Genomic DNA, 18,916 nt, shown 5'->3' on the forward strand with positions numbered 1-18,916 from the left:
TCTATCTCCACACAGAAGAGAAGCACAGACACTGCTAGAACTGGCGACTGTGAGTGGAAAGTCCCCAGGACTATCACCACCAGCTTTAAGTGTATAATGGGACAAAAAAAAAAAAGTCAGAGATGCAGAGCATTGGCAGTGAGGAAGACGAACTGAGAAAGAGAGGTGGTAACCTCAGACTCGAGCTGCTTTACCTCCCAGGTAGGTGAGCTGGAAGGAGAAGCGGCCTCAAACACGAGGCAACCTTGAAAATACTTCCCCGTTCAAACTGTAGTTGCTAGCATCCCTCAAGCACTGCGTAAATATTGGCTAACCTCTGAAAACGGTTTGGAAGGACCACGATGTGGATTTTGCAGAGGGCACACCCACATCTTGCAAATAGCAGGGAAGTTTGCTCGCTCAGCTTGCGTCGCAGGAATGTATAAAACCAAGGAGGCAGAAAACAGGAAAGGCGGCCGCTGGCCTCTCCCGGCGCTGGGCGAGGACGGCAGCAGGTTCGTGAGGGCTCCTCACAAAGAGCCCCTGTCTGCGGGGACCCGGCCATTGCCATTTGGCTCGCGTCTTGAATAGAGGGCACTTTTTCAGCAGGTTTCTCGGGGAACTTGAGGCATTTTCTCCGCATAGCACATTTATTTCTAAAACCACCCCAGCCTACATCCTGAGAGGTACGTCTGATGGCTGCTGAGAGAAGTCCCAGCTGAACACTGTGCCATGTTCCACACACTCCCCAACCGTCCCAGCCGGGCTGGGGACCCATCCCTCTCTCCCTGGCTGAACCCTTGCTCACTGATGCCCACCTCCTGCTTTTTAAGATGATGTGCTTTTAGTGATGAGGAACCAGGAGAGCCTTCTTGGGACCTGCTCCTGAATGATACCCTTTGGGCCAGGAGACCAAGAATAACTGCTGAGAACACCACATCTAAACAGGTATCTTTAAAAAAAAAGGCCTTCATAGATCCTAAAATACCTGCTGTTTGTGAAATGAGAGTCATCTGTCTGTACCATCGGTCGGCAAAGTCTTCTGCCAGGCGTGACTCTACACCTGCAAGCGGGGGATCTGCACCCTGAAGACATTTGCTGCGTCGTCTTCTCTCAACCGCAGAGCTACAGACCTTTCCTGCTGAGCAGCCCACCTGCCCCCACAGAGGTCAGAGAATGATTTCAGGAGATCAAACCTACCGTGGCATCTCGTTGCTCATCAGCCCGAGCATGGAAAGACCCTTCCTGTGCAGTGAGACAGGCTGCAACCTCCTCTCTGCACCAGCTGCGGCCACCGCCGGGTCCATCGGTCCAAAACCATGGGTGCTGCTGGTGTCTCCTGGTGCGGCCGGTCTTTGGGAGCACCACGGAAGGTGCAGGACCTGGGAGCCTGCGGGAGCCGTCCCAGCCACCCCAGGCTCCTCGCCGGCATGGCAAGGGCAGGAGCAAGTGCCCTCGGCAGTGCTGGAGGGCTGCTCCGTCACAGACACGACGGGCTGGCTGTGGAACCAGCATGGAGGAAGAGGACTTATTTCGGCTCAGCTAGGGGAAAAGAAGGGCTTTCTATGGGTGCAAAGACTATTGCCGCTCTCCTTGAAGCTGACACCTGCCTGCGGTCACAATTACTCTACGGGGCCTTGAGCTGTGACCTCTCCAGCCCTGCAGTAAACTGGCACCTTGGCAGTCTCTGCACAGCCAGCACCACCCTAGGAATTAAAATTAATTTATTCCCTCTAGGGAATAAAACATCCAAGTTGTCTTTGCTCAAGGGTTCGAGTTTCCCAACGGCAAGAGCTGTAGGTACACAGAGAGCCAGGGTGTCCCCAAATGCGCAAAGAGTGCTAAAGATCCATCTTTCCCCTTGGTGTTTGCAGATGAAAAGCTCACTGTGGTTACAAGGCTCCGAGGCGCGCATCAAAATTACGATGATGTTCTGGGTCCAGTTTTAGCACCGTGTCGATTATGCTCCCCCTCCCTTTCCTTTCATACTCCTCCATCCCAAAACAACAAAAGGCAATGATTGCAGTGACCTGCAGAAAATGTAAAGCACAAGCCAGCTGATCCCTGGCAACACAATAGCGAGATTAGTTCATCTGCAGTGAACAAACACGTATTATGTGGGTTTTAAAGTTAGGAGAGGAAAATGCTGTGGTTTTCATGTATTTCTATTCAGCAAGGCTGCAACTTATTACTTCCATGCAGCTGAGAAGCCCTGTTTTTAAAAATAGCCTTCAGCTTGTTTTGAAATCTGCATCTCGCTTTGTTTTGCAGCAGCGTAATAAAAAACCCCGAGCCAGAAACGATCCTGTTTGCTTCCACCCGCCCGCCCCAAAGCCCCGCGCCCCGCGGACGCTGAAAAAACCTGCCGGCGACACCCCTGGGGAAAAAAAAATAATAAAAATAATAATCGCACACACGCCCCCCCCCCCTCCCCCCGAAAAGGCAACACGGAGGGGGAACACCCCACCCCGAGAGTCGCCGGGGAGGAAGCGGCGGCGGAGCCGCGGCCGCCGGCAGACAAAGGGAGCGGGGCCGGCGGCGGGCGGGGAGCGCCGCGGCCGCCCCCCGGGGCCGGGCCAGCGCCGGGGCCGCCCCCCCGGGCCGCGGCGGGGCCGGGCCGGGCCAATGCGGCCGGCGGCGGCGCGGCGCTGCCCGGCGCAGCCAATGGAGGGCGCGGGCAGGAGGGCTGCCGCCGGGGGCCGGGGGGCGGCGGGGGGGTCCCCGCCAATCGCGGCGGGCCGGTGGCCGGGAAATACTATTATGCTAATGGTTGTTTTGCTCGCACTCGCGGGGAGCGGGGTTTAAAAGCCAGGCGGCCGGGGGCAGGGGCTCAGAGGCGGGAGGCAGGGCCGGCCGGAGCGCTGACGGGACGGGAGGCGAGGAGCGGTGGGGGGGCACCCACCGCACCCACCCACCCCGCGTCCTCCCCGGCGGCGATGTCCAACGTGCACCTCTCCGGCGCCGCCGCCCTGGAGCGCCTCTCGGCCCCGCCAGCCCTGGCCGGGCACGGCCGCAGCCCCGTCTGCAGGAGCCTCTTCGGGCCGGTGGACCACGAGGAGCTGGGCCGGGAGCTGCGGAGCCGCCTGCGGGAGATGGGGGAGGACGACCAGCGCCGCTGGGACTACAACTTCCACACCGACACGCCGCTGCCGGGGCCCGGCCGCCTGCGCTGGGAGGAGGTGGAGGGCGGCGCCGTGCCCGCGTTCTACCGGGAGACGCTGCAGGTGGGGCGGCGCCGCGTCCCGCTCCGCCGGACGCCCCCCTCCCCGTCGCCGCCCCCCCCCGCCGCCGGCGGCAAGGGGCCCGCGGGGCGCCTGAGCCGGGAGAACCGCGCCGCGCCCCGCCGCCTCGGCATGAGGCTCCGCCGGAGGGGCCCGACGGCCCGCATCACAGGTGCGTGGGGGCGCGGGGGGCGCGAGGGGGGGTGCGGGGCGTCCCGCCGCAGCGGCTGACGGACCCCCCCGCCTCCCTCTCCGTCCCCCATCCAGATTTCTTCGCGAGGAGGAAAAGGCCGGCGGAGCCCAAGGCGGCGGCGGAGCGCCCCGCCGGCTGCCCGCCGCCCCCCGCCGCCGTGCCGGCTGAGCAGACCCCCCGCAAGCGGCTCCGGTGAGCCAGGTGAGGCGCGTCCCGGGGGCGGGCGGGGGCGTCCGGCCCCTTGTTGCGTCGCTTTTATTTACTACCACCCCCCCCCCGCTCCCCCCTCACCTTTTTTTATTTTTTTTTTTCCTCTTCTGATTATTTTTTTTTTCTCCTGCTTTTTGTTCCTCCCCAGACTTTTGCACTACGGCACCCACGGGAGAGGCGCGTCGCCCCCGGAGGCACGGCGCCCCGGAGGCGCGGGGGGCCGGGGCGGGCGGCGAGGCGAGCCGGGCCCCCCCGCGCCCACCGGGACCGGGAGCGGGAGCCGGAGCCGGAGCGGAACCGGAGCGGAGCCGGAGCGCCTGCCCGCCGGCCGCGGCCGGAGCAGTGTTAACGTACAACTGTGCAATGTATTACGTTCTGTATAGAAATGTATTATGCCTAATGTGAGTACACTGGCCAGAAGTGTAAAGCTTTAAAAGTCATTTATATGAAATGTTTAATCTCTGCTGAGCTCTCAGTGCAAAAAGGAGGAAAAAAAAAGGAAAAAGGAAAAAATGAAAAAAGCAAGTGTATATTTGTACAAAACTTTTTTAAGAGTTATACTAACTTATATTTTCTATTTATGTCAGAAATGTGGATAACTTTGACATCCAATAGTCTTTTTTTTTTTTCTTTTGGTTAAGCCAAAGGGCACTATATTTGCTTTTGTTATTTACAAAATGTAAATTTATTTTTATAGTGGGATTTTTTTTTTTTGCATTCACAAGATGTAGCTATGGTTCAAAATATTTTTTAGACTTTACTTGAAGACAAATCTGTTTCAATGGTTCCTGAGCCGGTCTGTACCACTGCCATTGCAAATAATGCCACAACTTCAATAATAATAAATAAATAAAAGAAAGCCAGGAAACCCCTGCAAGGCTGCTTGATGTGTGCTGTGCAGGCGCCCTCGGGGGAGGGGGGGAGCCCCCGGAGGGTCGGGCGGTGGAGCCGAGCCCAGCTCGGCGCCTTTCGAGGGGCGGGGGGGGCTCGGAGCAGGACCCCGCCGCAGGGACCGCGCTCCCCCCCTCCGCGGCTCCCAGCTTGTGTGCAATTCGGAGGGCAAAGGAGCGGGTTTTCACTTAAAAATAAGTGGTTTAGAGTACTGCTGGAGTTAACCGAGTGTGAGGGGAGCACGCATGCTGAATTCGGCTTTTCAGCACGTTTTATGATTCTTCATTTATTTTTAATCGTTTCCCTCTTTTTGTTAACCAAAGCTGTATCTGCCCCCCCTCGAGGCTGTGTTGTGGGTGCAGCGGGGCGGGGGCCGCTGTCTTCCACGCTTAGAGACGGCCGGGGGGGTGACCACAGCCCCACGGTGCCCTCGGTGGACTCAGCACTGGGGGTACGGCCCTGCCCTGGGGGGGGGCGGTGCAAAGCCCCCCCCCCCCTCCCCGGAGCTCGAAGCCGTGGCTACGGCAGGGAAACACTTCCTGGTACCTCTTGCCCAAGGCCAACAATGATTTACAGGGCAAAGGCACAACAGTGCCGGGAAAGGCAGCAATTCCAGCTGGCCATAAACGAGGGAAAACACGAAAAACAACAAACAGACAAAATAAACCCTCCCAACAGACAAAATACCCAGCATTTTGGCATTAACGCTTTGGTGGCAGGGCTGGCAGTTTGGGGGGGGGGCACCCCATCCCCTGGGCCCGGGAGCAGGTTAAAGCCCCGGGATCTACACGCAGGCCTGGGGGGGTCAGGGCACGCACCCCGCTCGGGGTCCCAAACCCTGCGCTGCCCAGGGAGGGGGGCACAGACCACGTCTGGTCCCAGCTGCAGTTGGTGCAAGGACCGCGGTGCCGGAGAATACAGCTGGGGAGCAGGGATGCGGGAGGGGGATGAGGGTCCCAGAGGTGACGGAGTTGTCCCTTTCAGACCCCACTCCCCACCCTGTCACCTCTGTGGAGTGCTGCACCCCCATGCGGGACCCAGCGGGTGCGGGGGGACGAGGACATCACTCCCCAGCGGCCCTATGAGCTGTGCAACGATGCTCTTTCACGGAGGGGGGAGGGAGCCAAGAGACTAAGGCTCAGGGTGAATAAGGCTCAGGGTTTATCCGCATCATCTTCCCCCGGCCCCTGCAGCGCTCCTCTCTGCCGCCCCCCCCCCCCCCCCCCCCGCCCCGTCACAGCCGCCAAACGCTCCTGGCTGTAAAAGTAACATTGATTACCTCCAGCTCCGTGATCGCTTAATCAGAACGGGATTATTTTACGCACCCGCATCAGTGGCTGCTGACTCAATACGATTTTCCCCCCCTTTGAAAAGAAAAATAGCTTTTCCCTTTCCTTATGAAAGCCAACAATACCCGGAGTGAGGCAGCTGGATCCTCCAGGATTTATGGGCTTTTCTTTCGCTTTCATGAAAGCAGGTGCCTTTGGGACCTCCATTGTCCCAGCCCCCAACTAATAATAGGACTTTCTGCAATGAAAGATCCCTGCTCCGAGCTCCCGAATACCTCGGCCGGAGGAGCCGCCGCCTGCCCCGAGGTGTGCCCAGTCCGGCTCGGGAGGAGAGCTCTCACCCCAGCCAGAATTTAGGCACGGGGCTCTTTATGAAAGCAAATAATTCCAGCTCTCAGGCATCGCCCGAGAGGAGCTGTCGGGTTTCCAGCGTCCCGCAGCCCCCTGGGCTCTGCTCGCCGTGAGGGCCCGGGGGGGAAGGTGTGCGGCTGCCCCCCGCCCTGCCCCACCCAGCCCGGCCGGCCCTCCTCGCCCCGGCACAAAGCACACTGCCCCTATTCTTTCGGCCTTTGTAGCCATATGGCAAATCCATGTAGACACAGCCAACATCCATTTATTCAGGCACATAATGTCCCGCAACAGGGAACAATTGGAACTTTGTTTGCTTCTATTATTGATGCGAATGGGCGACAGAGAGAGAGAGAGAGAAAAAAAAAATCATTTAACTATAAGAGATATCCAGCTAATTATGAACCATATGTGCCTATAGTTTCAAAGCAATCCAATGAAGTTCATTTTAAATCTAGACTACTTTATTAGTACGGAAGACAGATGTCTCAACAGTACATGCATCAGAGGAAACCATGTAAAGAAGTTCTTGAAATATTTAACTAGGACTCATTCATTGTCAGAGGGGCTTTAAAGTGCCCTTTATCATGAGAATGCATAGGCAGAAGCAGAGGGAGGCTGCCGGTTGTTACCGCCAACCCACTTACCCCTTTGCGGTAAATCCCAAATTCCACTTTGGATTTGAGGACAGGAATATTTTTGGAAAGGATTCAAAATATCGGGGGTCTTGAAGGACCGAGCTTGTCACTCATTACAGCTACAAAAAGTCAGGTCGTTATTTGAGCCGCCTTAATCCCAGGCTGAAGCCAGCTACGCAATTAGGGGAATAATCTACCCCAAATCACCACCGCTCCGTCTCCTGAGAAGCAGAGCCGTGTGTTAGGGGCACAGCTACTGCAGTTCCCCCCTGCCCCGAGAGAGACCGAGATGGAAGCGTTAAAGTTGCCGGAGCTCCAGAGATTTGTTTCATACAAGCATCTCTCGATGTGAATTCTGGTACCTAAAGGGAAAGGGCACTGCAGGAAGACTGGAAGGGAAGCTTGGTGGGAGAAAGTCTTTCAGATTTATTTATTTTTTTTTTTTTTTTTTTAGGAAATGCAATTATCAGCAAACAATCTTGGCAAAAAAGGTAGCGCTATCTTTATGAGCACAACAACATCTACCAGCAATTAAGCCACTTCAGTTAGATGAATGCAACATATGGTTGACACTGGAAATCATTTTCCTTCCTAGCTGCAACTTTTCTTTCTGGGCCAAAACTTGTTCTATTATCACTTAAAATAAACAAAAAGCTGCTTTCCACTTCTTGAGCAAATATTTGTCGCTAATGAGCAGGAGGTGTAGGTAACAGGATGGGGAAAAACCCATCATTTTTAAAGAATAATTTCCTATGTTTGGGTATGGAAATAAATTCACTAAACACCCAATTCATTTGCAACGAGTTGTGATAGCTTGATAGGATGGCTACATGGGGAGATCCGTGCAAAGGCTGCATGTGGGGAGATGGAAATCGAATTGCCCATGTTTAAACAGAGAAAAATATATGAAGAGAAATAGTGCATGCGTATGTACAAACACACACATATATATAAAAATAATTAATCAGGGAGTATAAATTAATTAATCAGGGAGCTGGATTTTTTTTTTAGCTACCTTGTCACCTATTGCTACAGAATAAACTCACAATGGTTTTCCAATGCCTTCCCCTCCACTAGCCTGTACCCTCTCAGATATGTTCTTCTTGACAAGCGTTTTTGCAACAAAGCAGGCCAAAACACAAACCAAAAGTCTTTTCGTAAGATGAAAGGATGGGATTATATCTGTTATTCTGACTCATGGAGAAAGGAGGAGAATCAAGTATCTTCTCTACCATCACACAGCATCTAATACTAAAGATCACACAATCTCTTTTGGTGTCACTGGTGAAATTCCCAATGAAAAGAAGTTAAAGTTTTGGTTTGTTCGATTTTTAAACCAAGGGAGATTTTTAGTCATATATTTCCAAGAGACTTTTGTTGGGACAGATTTGGGGGGAAAAAGGGAGAAAGAAAGATGCTAAACAGATGAGTTGTATAGAATGTAAAAGCCCTGAGGCAGGCCCTCCTATGAGGCAAAAAAAATAGCTCAACTCTTTTAAACACAGAACAAACTAAATTTTGGAGCAACTTTCCCTGATTTGCATAGCCAAGCCTCTGCTCCAGGAAAACCGTTGGCCAGTGGTGGTTATGCAGCCTCATGTCTGCATCCGTTGTGTCACAGGGTCCCAATCTGTAGGATGGGGATGGGGATGCAGGGAGAGGAACAGGAGGCAGGGATGGGGGGCAGCACCAGAAAACAGATGGGGATAACAGGGCACGGGTGGAGCAGAAGCACAGCTGAGGCTGGGGTATGCTGGAAGAAGCTGGGCAGAGGGTACCAAACTCTGCTGGTGTGCGCACGGGGAGGGAGAGAAGGGAACAGGCCACGGCGTCTATATTCTGCATTATATATTAATTTGTATATATATTTTGTGCATTCCTTCAGAGGCTGCCTGGCTCCAACACAGCTCTGCTGCCAGCAAACACCCAGTAACATCCCATCCCTCCCCTCAACTCATCTACAGAGGGGTGCTAACGATAATCTGATATTTTTTATACCTGTGGCCCCGGTCAGTGCCCCAGTCCTGCTGAGGAGTCACTAGGCTTCACGTCACCCCAGGATTACTCACTCTCCCCTACCAGATTTGCTTTAGCATACTTGATGCTCTCTCACACACGCACTACACTTGTATTACACACAGAATGAGGATTGAGAAGGCAACACTCAAACTTCAGAGGTGCATGAGCTGTCTGTACGATTTCAGCCCAGACCCTTCGCTCATGGTGCATTTTCACAGGCATGCATGCTATTTCTTCCCCCAGGACACAGGCTACCCGCTTCATGCAGCACTTTCTCTTGCAGTATGAATCTGGGCCGTGCGGCAAAGAGAAAATTGCTGGGTAAACTCATGCCAGAGAAGCTGAGAGAGTAAAGCAAGGGCCTGCAAGATGCTTTCATGCTTAATCCAATGCTAACAGTTGGATGCAGGTTTTTATTCTTCAAAGGATGGTTGGCTCCTCCTGACCTGTTCCTGCAACAGAGGCTTTGGGCAGTCCTGGGCGAGGTGCTTGAAGTTTTCATGAGCAGCCACTTAATTGTGCCCACCTTTGTTGGGCATCTGATAGGAGACACTTGGGTCTGACTTGAGAAGGCACTCAGCATCCACAGCTGCAGTCAGGGTCACCACACACCGGGCTACACATGTGTTTTCAGCCAGATGAAGCCCAGAGCTTGGAAGGGGATGGCTGTGGGGTACCTTGGACCAGTACTCTGAATTAATTATTAGCTCTCATCTCTTTTTATGTTGGCTCCCCATCATTAAACGGGGATAATAACACTCACTGTTTATATTTTAATCCATAAATGTCTGGAAAGCTCTCAGATACTACCATGAGCAGCACCGTATAAATCCAGCGGGGAAATTAATAATGTCTTTGAGCAGGGTTTGAATAGTGCACAGTTAGTAAGACATAGCACCGTCCATTGAACGGCGAGAAAAACAAAATTGAGCAACTGCTCATTAAGCGAGCACCGTTCACTCTGTGCACTCAATGCGATCATTTAATTAAAAGATTTTATCATCGTGCACAGACACAAGGGGGCAGAGCCAAGGCCCCGTCTTCCCTCATCCTTGCCTGCTCTGCACAAACACCAGAGTATTTCTTGGATGTAACCTAGAACAGGAACCTGAAAAACATGATTTTTTTTTTTTTTCCAAGCCCCTAAACTAACAGAAATCACTGCCTGAGCTCTGACAAATCTTTTCACCTCACCACATCTTTCTTCCCTTGCCTGTCACCCATCGGTCCCACCGTCAACCTGCTGACTCTCCAGGAGGGGAAGAAGGATGACCTCCTAACTGCTGCAGGTGCGGCACCTCGACACTGGACCGTGGTCTCCACCACCCTCGCCATCACAGCAAGCCTAGGAAATCACTGCTGTGCCTGGCTATGAAGTCAGGGAAAGAGAAGAGTTTTTCAGATGAAACCAAAACCACCCTCCCCCAAGAATACACCTCACCATCGCATCTGTTTTTACATGAAAATACTGAGGAAAAGTCCCTGTTTGGGTCACATTAAGCAGCTTGAGACATACTGGGACCTGAGGTCTACAGCAATTTTCTCTGGAAAACAATGGGCATGAATTAGGTTGTTTTCATACATCCAAGGGTAATTGGTTTAGTAAAGCCTGCTTTTCCTAGGACCTTCATTCAAGACATTTTCAAACGTGGCTCTAGTTAACATAGCTTCAGTTTTGCTGGTGCTGTACAACATCCCATCTGGTGGCTGGTGGTCCAAAAAGCTTTGGATCTTTTTTTTTTTTAGGTTTTGCTGTCACCCAGATGAGTAAACTTAGACTGGAAGTATCGGCACCTGGTTCTCCATTTTCTTCTGCACATCGTTAGGCCAAACCTGTTTATTCATCCTGCTAACCAAGGGAGTCTGGATGTGCATCCCTCCAAAGGAGGAAGCCTGCCTTTTGTGCCAAGACCAAACCTTTTGGAAGCTGCTACGACCAGGCTTTTCTGCTCAGAGAGCTGATGGAGAGGGTGCGGTGGTACCCAAAACCACCTCCACACTGCCAGACCCCTCCTCTCCACCGGCTGCCAGGTGGGATCGCTGTCCCGTGCCATGCGGGCGAGGAGCCCAGGGAGCACAGCAGGTTACGGGGTGTTGCAGGGGTTTGGCAGCATCGGAGGAACACACGTGTTTAATTTGTGCTGGGATGGCAAAAGGCACCTCTCTGACACAAAGCCCACCCCCCTGCCAAATTTCACATCCCCCCTCCAGCACCTGGGGACAAGAGCAGGGAGCAGTAGGGCACAGCCGGGGGGAGAGGGGGGGACACCCCTTCTCCCCGTCAGCACAACTCCTGAGCTGGGGCGCTCCTCTGAGGCACAGCTTTTCTAAAGCATAAATAAAAGAAAAGCATCAGTTTTCGTTTGCTACCAGGTGTGTAGCACAGGACAGTACAGCTCTAAGCAGCAGTAGCCACCTCTGCAGGGGGATACAGCAGGAGAGTTGGGGATAATTTCCATAATAATCACTGTTACCAAACACCCATAAAACACAGGCACAAAGACACCTTATCAGAGGGAATTAGCTGCAAATTAAAAGATATGTTTGTTGGTTTCGGTTTTGTGCCTGTCTGCAGGATTTTGAGGACTTGGGGCAAAAATTCTCTTTAACCATATTAAATTAAAAAAAATTTCTTAATTTCATTTGAGAGCTATTAACGGCAGAGAGAAAATACAGAATTTATATTTGAAGCTTGATCTGTGTTCACTAAACTGTTCTGCCAAGGAAGAACAACGGGGGGGGGGGGGGGGAGAAAAACAAAAAAGGAAAAGAATAAAACTTCCCCAGTTATCATATTTCCCTGAAATTCGGCTATACAGAACCAGGATAATTACAGGCTGAGGAGAAATATTGCAAAATGTCAGCATGGAAGGGGTTTTTTCTTGACCCTGCGGACTATAATGGGAGATAAAGAGATTGACCATTTTGGGAGGAGGATGCCTTCATTTCTCGACGTGACTGTAGATTATTTCGGCTTCAGGAGACAAGAATGTCCCTTTAACATCTGACCTGGCCTTTATTTAAGAGCAGCACTTCACGGTTCAGGAAAGACAGACAATTTTCTAATTCCCAGCTCTGCTGGAGGCTGAGGCAGCAACTTCCAGACAGGACACCTGCTAACACTAGAGAAATGGCATTATTATGTCTACAAGTTTACAAATCTGAGGATCAAAAAGCCTTTGCTTCTGCTGCTACTCCACAGGCCAAGGACGACAACTTCTTCAAAACAGAGTTTCACAGAGGTTTTTCTTCCCCCCCTCCAAGAAATGGTTTCTTTTCACTTTCAGCAGATCAGTTTCCACGTGAAAAAGTCAATAGTCAAAGAGTTTCCTAAGTTTCATTGGTGTGTAGCAGAAAGGGGATTAGACCTGGGGCCTTTTTACTGGCAAGCCTTTAAGCAAATAAATGTTCTTGAATTCTTAGAGAAACAAACCTAATTTAAACAAAAATCCAGAATATATGGGATTTGCCCCTCCCCTCCCTGAATCTTAGAGAGAGAGAGAAATAGTTACTAAAGATTTAAGAGATACTAGGGTTAAATCTTTGTCTACTGTAATTTTGCTTTTATTTTCGCTAGCTATCCCAAAGGGAATGGATGTTTCCACATTAGACCTTATTCACAATGAGTCATTAAGCCCTAATATCCAGTGTAATACAAGGGTTCATTTTTAACAGATCAATTCAATCCAGAGCTGTGAGGCCCCAGCAGTGAGAGAGGCAAAAAGTGGACTGCATGCATCCCCCCCCGCCCCCCATCCCCAGTTCAGAGTCCTACCTGGTAGGCAAAGGCATCACTTCATTCCTTCCCACCCACAACTCCCAAAGCTGAAGCCTCTAGTTTCTCTCTTAGGGCACAATCAAATCACAATGGGTGATGATTTTTTTAATGGGTGTTTTTCTTAAGTTCCAAAAATCACAACAGACTATTCAAAATCCAAAAGTTTATAAATGTATGTGCATATACATATATGTAAAAACACATTTTGTACTACCTGACAGCCAACTGTGGCTCCAGAGCCGCTCTCCCAGCCTGCAGACATGGATCCAGGTGCCTGTGCCAGCACTTTGCCAGCATGCAAACACCTGGGTCAGTGTTTGCAGGCTGGCTTTAATTAAGGCAGAAACTAAGGAGAACTCAGGTGAAGCAGTTGGCTTAATATGCTCCAAAGTCAGCAAGAAAATATCACCATCTTGCTCTAACAAACCAAACCATACAGTGTAGATTTGTGACTGAAGATGATAAACTGCCTGATAAGTTTGTCTCTCTACACTGTTCAATAGTTTTAAAGACTTTTCTGACATTCATATAGTTTTCCCACTTCTCCATCATGGGAAGAGGCTTTTAGCATTTTTTAAGAGGGCCGTGTACCTCTGTGAGCCCAGATTGCAACTCTCCCTTGCCCAGCTACTGCTGCTGCTTGAAGGTGTCACCTCCACTTTCACTACAAGCCATCCTACAGCTCTGCCTGTGCTCGCCCCCAGGGGCCAGCCCTGGTCCAGCTGAAAAGCCTGGTGGTGCCTAACTCATGTCCAGCCCCATCCACAACTGGGACAGGTCCTTGGGCCTTTCCTACCGCTGAGGGATTTGCTGTAGAGCACACTTCCAAACCCAGTGCCACCCAAAATGCAGAAGTGCATTAAAAATATGGTTGAGGGGAAAGGAATTGAGGGTTGTGCTTGCTGTGTTAGCAGCACAGCAGCTGGGATGCCTACCCGGCTGTCTTGCCTTGAACAACCCTCCCTCGAGCTGAAAATCCAGGAGCCAAACCCACACCTCCCACCCCAGGGGCAAGATCATCCTGACATTGGGTGAAGAAGAGGAGCACAGCATCCTCTCCTCCCCGTCAAGTTACAAAGCCTTGAGTGGGGTGCTTAAATACCTACGAGGAGGGGGACCCCGAGCCCATGGCTCTGCCCCATGTTACCCCGGCGCAGCTGAGCTGCAGCAGCCGATTGCCAACATGCAGAGAGACACGTTAGCTCACACCCCGATAAAAAGGAGGCAAAAAGGAGTCTGGGTTTCATCCCGTGCAATTGCTGCAAGCATTGTCTAGTTGTCTTTAAAGAGGGGAAGAACCCCACTTTTGCTCTTTTGACACTTTTTTCCTTGTTGAGAGGAAGCATTTAAGTGCGACCACTTTTAAGACATTTCAAAGGCCACAAGACCCCATTTGGGGACAAGCTCATCCTACTAAAACTGAGTGAGACCCTGGAGACACCCGAGGAGGAGGGCACACCTCTCAGCATCTTTTCCCCAGCGGTTTTGGTGGCTCTGCCCTCTGCACCACACATTTGGAGGTGGCCAGGTCCCCCCGGGGGGTTTTGCATGCTGCGGTGCCGGCAGCTGCCCACCACTGCCCTTCCGTACCGCCCTGTCCCCATCCCCACCCTCAGATACCCTGACCTATGGTGGCATCTGCTCCCCTCTTCCCATCAACACCAACACTTGCCTTATCAAAAGGAAGTTTTAAAAAGAGAGAAAACAGTTATCTTCACACCATAGCCAGCTTTATGACCCTACTGGTGGCAGGATGCTAGCTAAAGGGAAGCTTATTTTCCCATTGCCCCAAGAAGATGAATTTTCCCTTGAATCCTGCCTGGATTCAGGCTAAATCCACCCTGCCTCCCACCCCAAATCGCTCACACCAGCTGAGGAAAGAGAAGGATTTGCCTTTTTCCTGAGAGGAAAGCGACGGGCAAGGCGGGGAAGGAGGAGAGCTTTAAAGGGAGGGAGCGAGGAGGCCGAGCTCATGCACGGATTTTAATCTGATCACTTCCCTGTCAAACTAATCCCTGCCTGACTCAGATCGGACTTTTAGAAACGTGCCTGGAAACCAAAAAGCAAACTCATTTGAATGAAGCACACACTCCGCAGCCCCCATCTGCAAAGGGCCGCAATTAAATGCAAAAAAAAAGGGGGGGGGAGAGAGAGAGAAAATTAGCATTTTCCGCGGCCATCTGGCATGAGGAGCAGGCGATGGGGAACAAAAGGAGATTTAGGCAAAGGGGAGAGGCGAGTGTGCCATGGCATTGACCTGCAAATGAGCCTTTGTGAGCGAATTAAAGCTTCCCGGACCCCCCGGGACACCCCAAAACAGGCACCATTACAAACCATCCGGACAAAAACCCACTCATCAAAATTGTCTGCGTTTGAACCGGGGGGGGGGGGGGGGGGGGGGAAGGCCATTTAAATCTGCACCTTCCCTGCCCCCACCCCCTGTAATAGGCGGTTAATAGGGGCTTGGCGGGGGGGGGGGGGGCACCCCCGCGGCACCCCCGGCCCTACACCCCGCTCTGACGCTATAACGGGTGGGGGGGGGCACCTTAGAAACGTGTCTCGTCCATAAAACCCAAACGAAACGTTATTTATAGCCCTAGCACTAAACAATAGGCGAGGAAAAAGTAAAAAGGGGGGGGGGGCATTTGGTGATATGTTAGCTTCCCGATGCTGTTTATTTAGATCCAGGGGGGCATAGAGTTGTTTGAAAGTATATTTCTAAAGCAAATATTAATACCTTTTTTTTTTTTTTTTTTTTTTTTTCCCCCCGAGGATGGGAGAGAGGAAAGCGATAATGAGAGATGCTATGGCCCAAAAAGAAATGGAAAACTGTGAGGGTTAGAGCTTTTGTCTCCTACCCCCCCCTCCCCCATGACTCTTGCCTTTAAACTGGGAAAGCTTGAGGATTTTGAAGTGAAAGCAAAGATTTTGGCCTGGGGTAGATACATGAAAAGGGGGGGGGGGGGGGGGGGGAAGCCGTCTCCCCCTATCCCCTCTCCAGAGAGGGAATAAGGACTAAAGTCGGGGGCCAGCTGGGGGAAACTTGTAAATGAAACGTGTTTCTTTTATGGTCCTCCCCCCCGGGGGACAGCCCCATTATAACCCACCAGCTATATAGACTCAGCTGCCGCCTCCCCGGCCTGCGGCAGGTACACGGGGGAGGGCCGGCCCGGGGGGGCTGCAGCCAGCCGGACCCCCCCATGCCTTGCCTAGGCTGGGCTTTGCCAAGCCGAGCGGAGACCCTCTCTCGGGGCGGGGGGGGGGCACATGGCCGTGCGTGTGCGGCAGGTGAGCGCCCTCCCCCGCCGGCCGAGGGGGGGCCGGCTCGCAGCCCCCCAGGTGCCGCTCCCCCGGGGTTTGTTTGCCGTCAATATTCATGTGTTTCTGTCACCGGGGCGGCTCTTTTCACAGTGATCAGCCGGGCAGAAGGCTGAATGACAGGAGACTCGTGGCTCGGCTGCTTTCGGGCAGGGGGAGGGATGGATTCAAGCCGCCCAACCCGCTGCCGTTGCTTTTTTTCTTTTTTTTTTTTTTTTTGGTGGGGGACCCTCAGCCCCTGGGGGAGGGGTTGCCCTGCTGGGGGCCGTTACCCTGCCCTGGGTGGGGGCGAGGCAGCGGTGCTGGACACCGGGCACCACGCGCCTCCCCCTGCAAGCAAACAGCCGGGCCTTTGGGGGACCCCCACCCCAAATACACATACACAGCCTGGGGGCCTGGTCACCCCCCACACTGTCTGGTGTGGGTGAACCACGGGTGAATCTCCATGGTGGCCGCTCTGGGGTGGCTGGAGGCTGGTGGGAGCCCCCAGTGCAGCCCCAGGATGGCCACCAGCCAGGCTGGCCTGGGCAGGTAGGGTGGCCCCAGGGCTGGAGGGTGGGCTACCAAAGCATTTTTGGTTTTCCTGCACACTGAGCACCAGGAGAGTAGCAGCAGCCTGCCCCTCGCACCTCTGTCGCTCAGGGTGCTGCGGTGCCATGGAGGGGCAATACTGCTCTGGGGTGCACAGCTCCCCTCGCCCCCCAGGTTGTTTCCAGGCTGCGCTGGCGGCGAGGGGCGAGGGAATAAACTCGGCTCCCAGCTGGGCATGGCGGGGCTGCCCGCCACAGCGGCGTGCGTGAGCCCTGGGATGATGGAGGAGCTGCATTTTGTTCCTTCCCGCTTGCCCAGGCGCCTTCCCCTCGCCTCGCCGCTCTGTGTGTGCGCGTTTTGTTTGGTTTTGTTTTTTTAAAAGTCCACAAACTTGTGATTTTCTGTGCAACTTGCGGGGGGCGAATCAGTATGAGGGAGCGCCCTTCTCATTGAAACCGGAGGTGAATAAATTATGAACAGGCGAAAATTGGAACAATGTCTCCGAGCGAGTGTTTTCTAGAGAGTTACTATTCCAGGCTTTGAAATCAATTGATACATAATTAGATTCCTCAAGAGAGGACAAACAAGGGCTGCCATTCACCCCCTCCTTCTCCCACATGCATCCCAAAGAGAGACCAGAGGCTTTAGCAGAAACCAGACAGCCAGCATTCTCCAGCACTAAAAACATATTCTGGCTTTGGGTGTTCATTTAACAAACAGATCCTTGAACCTTGCTTCTGTTTTCAGTTTATTTCGACCATGTTTCTTTGTGTTCAGTTCATTAAAACATGTCTCTTTTGAGATCTATTTTTACATTTCAAGAATCCAGTATTGTACTTTTGCGGTGGCAGATGGCCCTAGACATCCAAGCACAAGCTCTTTCCTGCTTTTTTCCCCTCTTTCTTAGGTTCTTTCTGCGCCGCACTTGAAACTGTTAGCAGCCACCATCCCTCTTTGCAACATCTGGGGCTGGCGCGCGGTTCAGCACCGGGGTACAAATGTGTTACAGTCCCTGCTCTACCCTCAAGGTGTATTTTAAGCAGAGCGGATGCTACTTTCTGTAAAATAGAGCACTCCACAGCTGGATAGATCCTGGTCATGCGGGTGGCATGCTAACTAACTTTGCATCTTTGCCTCGTGTTTACCTCCTGTTAATGTTCTGTAGCCACGCAAAAGACTTTATTAGCTGTTAAGGTTGAGTTTCACTCTTGAGGGAGAGAAAAGCTAGGTACAATAGCAAGGGCACATAATAGGATGCTTGAAAATAAAGATTTGGGTTCATGAAAGAGCTCTGAAGGAACAGGAAAAAGTATACAATGATTAGAAAAAAAACATTGTAAGGGTTATTGAACAAAACAGCAGCACCCCTGGGCAAGTGGACCATCTAATTGAAGGTGATGGCTTAGCTCCTCTGCAACTGATGTGCTAGCAACAACCACTGGTATCAAACACGGATCAGAGTGCTGCACCATTAGCATAATTTATGTCAGATATAAATAGGATTAAAAAAACCTGTACCAGCAACCAGGAAAAAAAAGCAGCTGTCTGAGCTGCCACAGACCCATCTCTTAGGTAAGGTACCAGTACTATAGCCTACAATAAGTTGGGTGTCTTGAAGACTTATTACAAACAGAATGACAAATTCCTACATCTTATTAAATTGTGGGATCTTTAGGAGGTGGTAAAGCAAATCTGGCATATGTGTTGTTTGGAAATTTAGGCAGAGGTAAATCTGTATCCTCTGTAGTGAAAAGAAAAAAAGGCTGGGAAGTTTTCCAACAAAGATGTGCAGAAATGCTCAAATATACACAAGAGGCTATTTTGTTTATGTTTGGTGCATAGATGGTATGTATTTATATCTGCATGTGTGTATGTGTGCATTTCTGTATCTGATTTTGTGTGCTTCACTGTTCTACCTGCGTTAAGCAACAGGCTACAAGCAGAGCCAGCTGGAAGATCTTGGTCAGTACAGGCAAGCCTGGGTTTTGCTGCTCCACCGACGGTGCCCAAATGAGCCAACACAGTTTGCTCCCTGATGGGAAGCTGGCCAAGCTCAGAAGCCTGCAGTGCTACCCTCTGCAAGGCAATGCTCTGCCTTGATGCCTGCTCCCGTAGCCCAGCCTTGACCACAGCGGCCACGGTGCTCTGGCGTAGGCAAAACAGGCTGCAGGCCAGTTTGCTGCCTTGAGTGGTCCATTGCTTTAAGTAATTGCCCACCATGTGTCCTCAGGCAGCCCTGTCTACTGGCAAACTCTAAAGTATAAGAATATGGATTGGAGTTAGCCGCAAATGTTTTGGGTTGTTTTTCCCCCTCCAGCCTTAGTACAGTCTAGAAATCCCAGCATACATCCTTTTACCTTTCTGGTGCATTAGGACAGGAGATTAATATATGTATCTCGGTGGAACAAGTTTCCATTGCTGCTGCAATTCCTCTTGTGTTGCTGGCCCCAGCCACAACATGGAGGGCAGCTGGGAACACCAGTGACTCCTGGCTGGGTGTA

At 51.9% G+C, this 18,916-nt stretch overlaps 1 protein-coding gene across 1 annotated transcript; it reads left to right on the forward strand.

Moving 5' to 3' along the window:
* The first annotated feature begins 2,814 nt into the window (after positions 1 to 2,814).
* Positions 2,815 to 4,475, forward strand: CDKN1C (cyclin dependent kinase inhibitor 1C). The gene is made up of 3 exons (XM_074841930.1): positions 2,815 to 3,372; positions 3,468 to 3,594; positions 3,752 to 4,475. Exons 1-2 carry the CDS (start codon positions 2,916 to 2,918, stop codon positions 3,587 to 3,589), a joined length of 579 nt encoding a protein of 192 aa, XP_074698031.1. The 5' UTR covers positions 2,815 to 2,915; the 3' UTR covers positions 3,590 to 3,594; positions 3,752 to 4,475.
* The last annotated feature ends 14,441 nt before the right edge of the window (positions 4,476 to 18,916 follow it).

Source organism: Strix aluco, chromosome 16 (genome assembly GCF_031877795.1).
Source record: "Strix aluco isolate bStrAlu1 chromosome 16, bStrAlu1.hap1, whole genome shotgun sequence".
In the NCBI taxonomy this organism is placed as follows: Eukaryota; Metazoa; Chordata; class Aves; order Strigiformes; family Strigidae; genus Strix; species Strix aluco.